This window comes from Gigantopelta aegis, chromosome 11 (assembly GCF_016097555.1).
Source record: "Gigantopelta aegis isolate Gae_Host chromosome 11, Gae_host_genome, whole genome shotgun sequence".
NCBI lineage: Eukaryota > Metazoa > Mollusca > Gastropoda > Neomphalida > Peltospiridae > Gigantopelta > Gigantopelta aegis.
Window position 1 is genome coordinate 18,588,933 of NC_054709.1, and position 8,365 is coordinate 18,597,297.

Sequence of the window (8,365 nt, forward strand, 5' to 3'; positions counted from 1 at the left end):
GTCTGTGTAGTTATTAGTGAGAGAGACGTCTGTGTAGTTATTAGTGAGAGAGACGTCTGTGTAGTTATTAGTGAGAGAGAAGTCTGTGTAGTTGTTAGTGAGAGAGACGTCTGTGTAGTTATTAGTGAGAGACGTCTGTGTAGTTATTAGTGAGAGAGACGTCTGTGTAGTTATTAGTGAGAGAGACGTCTGTGTAGTTATTAGTGAGAGAGACGTCTGTGTAGTTATTAGTGAGAGAGACGTCTGTGTAGTTATTAGTGAGAGAGACGTCTGTGTAGTTATTAGTGAGAGAGACGTCTGTGTAGTTATTAGTGAGAGAGAAGTCTGTGTAGTGGTTAGTGAGAGAGAAGTCTGTGTAGTTTTTAGTGAGAGAGACGTCTGTGTAGTTATTAGTGAGAGAGACGTCTGTGTAGTTATTAGTGAGAGAGAAGTCTGTGTAGTTATTAGTGAGAGAGACGTCTGTGTAGTTATTAGTGAGAGAGAAGTCTGTGTAGTTATTAGTGAGAGAGAAGTCTGTGTAGTTGTTAGTGAGAGAGAAGTCTGTGTAGTTGTTAGTGAGAGAGAAGTCTGTGTAGTTATTAGTGAGAGAGACGTCTGTGTAGTTATTAGTGAGAGAGACGTCTGTGTAGTTATTAGTGAGAGAGACGTCTGTGTAGTTATTAGTGAGAGAGAAGTCTGTGTAGTTGTTAGTGAGAGAGACGTCTGTGTAGTTATTAGTGAGAGACGTCTGTGTAGTTATTAGTGAGAGAGACGTCTGTGTAGTTATTAGTGAGAGACGTCTGTGTAGTTATTAGTGAGAGAGACGTCTGTGTAGTTATTAGTGAGAGAGACGTCTGTGTAGTTATTAGTGAGAGAGAAGTCTGTGTAGTTGTTAGTGAGAGAGAAGTCTGTGTAGAGTCCTTACACCTACCCAATGAGTCGTTGAACTCGCTCTTGGTCAGAGCCGATATAGAGGGACGAACCCAGTACCTACCAGGCTGGTTCCCTCCCCTCTCAGACGTCTACCACATTCGCCAGTTTTATACCTTGTTTTGCAGTGGCCTTGGATTGGGTATGGATAACAGCATCTTTCCAACTGTCAGTAACCGACAAACTGAAGATAATAAGAGACAGCCCGAAGACCCCAAAAGGTAAATTGTTGTAAGGGCGGATTCACGAGCTTGTGAAGGGGGAGGGGTGGGGGCTGAACATGTGTTCACTGGAATTCTAGTATATAGACGTCGCCATTTAACGGGAGGTATCAGTTTAGCGGCTTCTGACTCCCTTGAGACTAGTTAAAGGAGAGTATTTCTTAGCGTTTTAGCATGTAATTGTTTCAATATCGTAAAAAATAAGCCGAGGCAGTTCTGTTCTTTGTTGTTTGCTTGTTATAATTTTATTTGTTGCTTTCTTGACTGACTACTTATCTTTTCTTTCATTTTTTTTTGCTATGAATTTTTTTTTATAACTAATTAATAAACCTTCTTTTTTTTTCTTTTTGCTGCTGAATGTTTTTTTATAACTAATTAAGAAAGTATTGTTTAAAAAAAAACATTCGTGACTAATTAATAAAATATTATTTATATGTTCAATACTGTTTTTATGTCATTAAGCTGTAAAGTTTAACGCAATAAAAGAACTTGAACTGTAACTTTTAATTCTTCATGCAGGATTATTACCCAAGCCCACGCCACAAAGCCCGCGGTATTTGCTGGTGATGGCGTACTTCCGCGGCGGTTCTACATTTACTGCTGAAATGTTTCAACACCACCACGGAGTGTTCTACATTTACGAGCCACTTCGTTACATTAATGAAACTTCCACAGTGACATATTTAAATGGAACGACAAGGTAGTGTGAAAAAAATAACTCATAAAAAACAATTTAAAAGGCGTGTGCGTGTGTGTAATATATATATATATATATATATATATATATATATATGCATGTGTATATAATATACATACATACATACATACATACATACATACATATATACATACATACAACGGCACGGGACAATATGTGAGGCCAGAAAGGATTTAATTATCCCCGGCGCCAGTGCGTTAATATCTATGTATGTAACAGTCAACCTCGACATACATACAATATATAGATATTCACACATAACTACATACTAGCCAGTGCCAGGTCTGTCCACAGTTTCATGCACGTAAGCGGGATCGACCGCGTAACTTGTAGACCCCAAGCATATAGTTGAGTTAAAGAGCATCCTTTTTATGGATGCCTCAATAGCTCAAAAGGTATCGTGGCAAGTCTGCAAAGTTGCGGCCGATTCGGTGTCATAGGTTCGAGTCCCAGCAACGCCACGGGACAATTTGTGAGGTTAAAAAGGATTTAATTATCCCAGGGCTGCGCCAGTGCGTTAATATCTATGTATGTAACAGTCAACCTCGACATACATACAATATATAGATATACATATATCAATACATATATACATACAATATATAAATCAATACATATATACATTCATGAACGTAAGCGTGATCGACCGCGTACCTCGTCGGCCCCATGCATATGGTTGAGTTAAAGAGGATCCTTTTTATAGATACCTCAATAGCTCAGAACGTATCGTGGCAAGTCTGCATAGGTTCGAGTCCCAGCAACGGCATGGGACAATGTGTGAGGCCAGAAAGGATTTAATTATCCCCTCCGCCAGTGCGTTAATACCAATGTATGCAATAGTCAACCTCGACATACATACAATATAGAGATATTCATACATCAATACATACTAACCAGTCAAAGCTGACCTACACTGGAATATGATGCAGCACATTATCCTACATGGAATAACCATGGTGGTCGCTTTAACTCTCTCGGGTAGAGCGAAATCCTTAAAATGTGGACTCTGCCTCCAGACTGTATAGATGGATAGATAGCATTAGCGGATACAATGGGGGTCACACGGGTCCTGTGACATCCCCCGCCCCCTCCCCACCCTCTCGTTTAAGAGCCCCTTTTTCATGTTTTTTGTTTTGGTAAAACAATTTAATCCCCAATATTAAACACTAAATTGACCTGGGAATGTTACAGCATCTTTATTTCAAACATTTCCGTGGAACACCCCCCCCCCCCAAAAAAAAAAAAAAACCCACCAAAAAACAACAACAAAACAACAACAACACAACAACAACCCTCGCTTTATATCTCACTCCTTTTGTGAGCTCAGCTCAGTAGCCTTCGACAAAATCAAATTTGCTTTTATAAAAAAAATTGCGATTTGTGACCCCCCCCCCCCCCTTTACAAAATCCTGGATAGATAGATAGACAGACAGACAGACAGACAGACAGACAGAGAGGCAGACAGACATATACATTTGTTATATAACATTTAGTGAAAATCTTAAAATATCAGTGAAATAAAAGTGTTTTCAGTCACTCAGTGACGATAACACATTTTAGAGTGAAAATTTCACTATTTCACTCTAAAATGTGTTTTCATCACTGTAGAAAATGTTATCTTCACTGTAAGAAAGCCGGAACTATTTTGCTGCTGGGTTTTTAAATATAAAGGTAAATTGCCAAACGTTATATAGTAAATAAAAAATTTCAAATATGATTTATATATCATCTTGTGAAGTTTGCAACCAGATCACACTCGTCGCACAAGCGCGACTCGTGAGATTTGATTGCAAACTTCACTCGATGAATGAATGAATGAATGAATGAATGAATGGATGTTTAACGACACCCCAACACGAAAAATACATCGGCTATTGGGTGTCAAACTATGGTAAATGCAAAAACAATGTGATGATCAACATCAATATAAAAATTCAAGATTTAAATAAAAACAATGTAAAGAACTGTGCAAAAATACAAATATCACAGCTAGATACGGACTTTTACTAAAAATTTCAATTTGTGCTGTATTGGCCATTCTCAAAGAGAATGTTACACCCCTGCACCACGGTGAGGTTACAGCACGCGCAGGGGTCACACGATGAGATATAAATCATATTTGACAAAAAAAAACCCCATGAAATATCCTCTATGTAGATAGATAGATAGATAGATAGATAGATAGATAGATAGATAGATAGATAGATAGATACATACATACATATACATATATATATATATATATATATATATATATATATATATATATATATATATATATATCTATACACACACACAATACAATATTCCTCCTGGTGTGGCGGGTATAGTGCTCTACCCCTTGGGGTGCCAGTGTAAATATATATACCGTTACACCTTTTATATAAAAATATATATACCGTAAAAGGTGTAAATATAAATATAAACGTAAATATAAATATATATACCGTTACACCTTTTATATATAAATACATATACCGTAAAAGGTGTAACGGTATATATATATATATATGGGTGGCCGCTGGCCGCGTTAGACAGGTGACCGCTAAATACAGGTGACCGCTAAATACAGGTGGCCGCTAGGACAGGTTTGACTGTATGTGTATATATATATATATATATATATATATATATACATATATATAGTCAAACCTGTCTTAAGCGGTCATACAAGCGAGTAGATAAAAGTGGCCGCTTAAGACAGGTGACCGCTGATTACAGGTCGCGACATATGTTGTTATGTCTTGTTTTAGCGTCATTACTGCTAATCAGTGGATGTGTGCTTCACAGTTTACCAGAAATAAGCTTTTGACATGTCGCCTCCTTCAGGAAAAACTGCAACTGGAATGTATTAAATTAACCGTTCTCAAGTTTGTTTTCTCTTTCCATTTAATTATTTAATTTCTAGTTCATGCGGTGTATTGACATAGTAAATGAATCTACAAATGTCAAGCGTAGCCTGCTCGGAGGCAATTAGATGCTTTCCATGGTCATACTTTCTTAATTGATACACAGTATAGATGTCGGGACTGAATGGGTAGGTATTCCTGAAGGCGTGAAGATCGGTTATTTGCTGCGCCTGATCGCTGTTGTTAAATATCCCTTTTATATAATAGTAAACATTTACTGTGGCCGCTTAATACAGGTATTTTAGCGATTTGGGTGGCCGCTAGCCGCGTTAGACAGGTGACCGCTAAATACAGGTGGCCGCTAGGACAGGTTTGACTGTATGTATGTATGTATATATATATATATATATATATATATATATATATATATATATATATATATATATATATATATATATATATATCGTTAAAAAGTGTATGTTTATCTCTACATGACAGGCTTGTTTCGTGAGAGAGTTGAATTGCTCTCACTCATCAGATGTAGATTTAATTACACCGTCAACGGAAAGCTGATGACGTAATGGACTCTGTGGCGTCGAGGTTACATCACTATGCAGGTCTATAGGTGATGTGTGGTATGAGCACAGAAGGTATTTGCGTCTGTGTCGACATGCTGATACGAGTTCATTCTTGGAGTTTAGTGTGCTGGTTTCAGGTTTATACATTATGAACAGTTTTTCCTTCAGGCAGAGGTTACATCTTTTGCTCGCTGGAGAGTATGATTTTGCTTTGGATAAAATTTTCTACTTAATGGTGTATGGGGTGAATCTATCCTTCAGTGTCCAAATGTACTGACTTAGCGCTGTTGCGTTCTTCTGTGTTGCGTTTTGAAAACTGCTCGTGTGCGCGGTATATCTCGTCTTAAATGTGTTCTCGGTCAAACCAACGTATGTTTCTTGCTTGTTGTCATCGAGTGTATTAACGGTAGCTTGATATATTACTCCTTTCTGCAAGCATTTACCCTCAAGTGGACATTCAGCTCTTCGTCTACAGTTGCATTCTCTGGGGGGAACGGCGTCTTTGTCTCTGTGTTGTTGAAGTAGAGTTTTGTTATGCGCTGAAATTATTTTCCCAACATTAGGCATGCAGCTATAGCTAATTTTAACGGTGTTTCGATTTATAATTTTGTGGAGAGGGTTGCTTTTGGGAAAGCACTCATCGAGTAATCTGAGGAACTGGTGACCTACGTTGGTTTTCACGTTGGAGCTATATGGTGGGTTGTGCCAGGTGATGTTTCTATTGCGGTTGTTTCTGCGTCTGTTGTTTTCTGCTGTTGGGGTGTATTTGAGGTTATAGTTATATCCGCTCTTGAGTAAGGCTTCCTTATATGGGCGTTTCGCTTCTTCAAAGATGCACTCATTCGAAGATATATCAGAAAGCCTTTTATTTATTGTTTTTTGGTATACTGCGGATGATATTTGGAGGGTGGTTGCTCTTGTTGTGGATGTATAAAGGTGTGTTGTTTGGTTTCATATAGGGTTTGACTGAGCTCTTTTCAAGATCTAGAGTTACGTCTAAGTAATCTACAGATTTTTTGTTGGCGACTATGGTGATCTTGAGTTTATGGTTTGCAAATATTCTGCAAATATCTTTTTTGATTATCTCTATGGTTCTCGGTGACTCATTGAATGCAGCTAGGCCATCGTCGCGATATAGTCCTATATTGTTGCCGTATTTGGCTTGTAGTTCTGAAAGAAGAAAGAGCCCGACTATTTCGCAAATTTCTGCTCCATCATAACTACCCATAGTTACATCAAACCGTGATTGTTTGCCTCTTTTGCACCACGCCTTGCTGTTGTTAAATAGCAGTGAATTTCTTGCTTGTAATATTATTTCCATCTCATCGCTAGAAATATCGTCGAATTTGGATGCGAACTGTAGGGCTTGTTTCACGAGATTTTCTGTTATGGACGGATAAAAATCACATATGTCGAAACATATGAAAGAATAGTTGGATTTATTGGATATTGCTTTAAACCACTTAATCACGTCTGACGTGTTCCTCCACTGGTTTATTCTGGTTGTGTTCAGAATCTTTCTGTTGATTCTCTCTAAGATTTTTTTGCTTATTATGCCAATTTCCGGTTTAGATGGGTTTATTAGTCTACAGGTGGGTTTATTGGAGAAGTTTGGTTTGTGGTCTTTTAACGTAATAAATGCTTCACTTTTTGCTGTTGTATCTATACGGTCTGCTAGATTTAGTTTTTCTGCAATGTGTTTGTTTTTAGTGGTTATCTCTTGTTCTGAGTTCCGTGGCGCTGTTTTATATGCTTTGGTTGTGTTGCTATCTAGTAGTATCTATATATATATATATATATATATATATATAGTTCAAAAGATATAGACTCACACACACACAGACAAACATAGAGATTGACAAGCAGACATAAGAAAGAAAGAAAAATAAATAGAAAAGAGAAAAAGTCAAAAACAGAAAGCAAAAGAGAAACCGAACAACACGAGTATTAACATTTTACTTTTTAATCTTTCAGGTCGTTTAACACAACAGAAACATTGCTATCTGAATCGCTGAACATAATACACTCTTGTTTTGCGTGCAATTTTGAAGAAGTTCCAGTGGAGTTTCTAACCAACACAAAGTTTTTGTCGCGAACCAAGTCAATAGAATCATATTTAAAATGCATAGGCACAAGCACAAGCCTCCTGAAGGTGAGCTTATGCCTCATGTACCTGGTCGACGTGTGTGAGAGATCGTCTCTGCGAGTTATAAAGACAATCCGAATGCCCGTAAACTTATTCAAAGCAGTTCTGGACAAAACTAGAAACTTGCAACTCGTCCACTTAATAAGGGATCCGCGAGGGATTCAGTTCTCCAGAATCCATGTTAAACGAAAGAAAAATGTCAGAGGCACATTAAGAGCGACATCTTCCGAGCTGTGTCGATATATGAAAGCGGATCTTGAAGACAGCGATATACTTAGGAAACTGTTCCCAAACAGAGTTAAGGTTGTAAGATACGAAACTGTGGCTAAGGATCCCGTAAACGAAGCTAGACAGTTATACGAATATGCGGGCATTACGCCGTCCTTCGAGGATTTGGCCCATATTTACTGCGAAGCATTTTCTGAAAAAGACTTAAGAGAAGATTACGAAACGACAAGGAGAAATGCTTCGTTAGTTGCATATGAATGGTACAATCATGTACGTCGTAGCGATGTACGGATAGTAGATAACTTATGTCGTCACTTTTACCAAAAAGCTGGCTATCTATCAATAGATAGCGAAAAACACATATATCATGGTTTATTTTATGACGAAAATTACATTCCTTAAACAGTTTACATCCATTAGAAAAACAACACAAAACAACAAAGAAACAAAACAACAAAAACAAAACGAAAATTGCCAAAAACAAAACAAACAAATAACACAAGATGTCAACAGTGGCGGATCCAGAAAATCCAATGGGGGGGGGGGGGGGCAGTGACATAAGGCGGGAATGCCAAGTGAACTTCGGGGGAGATTTGGACAGGGATCATAAAAGAATGAAAGTTAATATATACTAAAATTATAACTGTCGCAAAATTTAGGGGAGCCTGGACCCCTGCGGCCCCCACCCCCCCCCCCCCCCCCGATCCGCCTCTGGT

General features: G+C 38.1%; 1 protein-coding gene across 1 annotated transcript in view; it reads left to right on the forward strand.

The window, feature by feature from the left end:
- The window catches only part of LOC121385069 (carbohydrate sulfotransferase 1-like), a 40,603-nt gene extending 32,238 nt beyond the window's left edge, over nucleotides 1–8,365 (forward strand). The window contains exons 2-4 of the mRNA XM_041515605.1: nucleotides 1,038–1,130; nucleotides 1,650–1,830; nucleotides 7,250–8,365. Coding sequence (XP_041371539.1) covers nucleotides 1,038–1,130; nucleotides 1,650–1,830; nucleotides 7,250–8,051 — 1,076 coding nt within the window. The 3' untranslated portion in view covers nucleotides 8,052–8,365. The remainder of the gene's footprint in view (nucleotides 1–1,037; nucleotides 1,131–1,649; nucleotides 1,831–7,249) is intronic.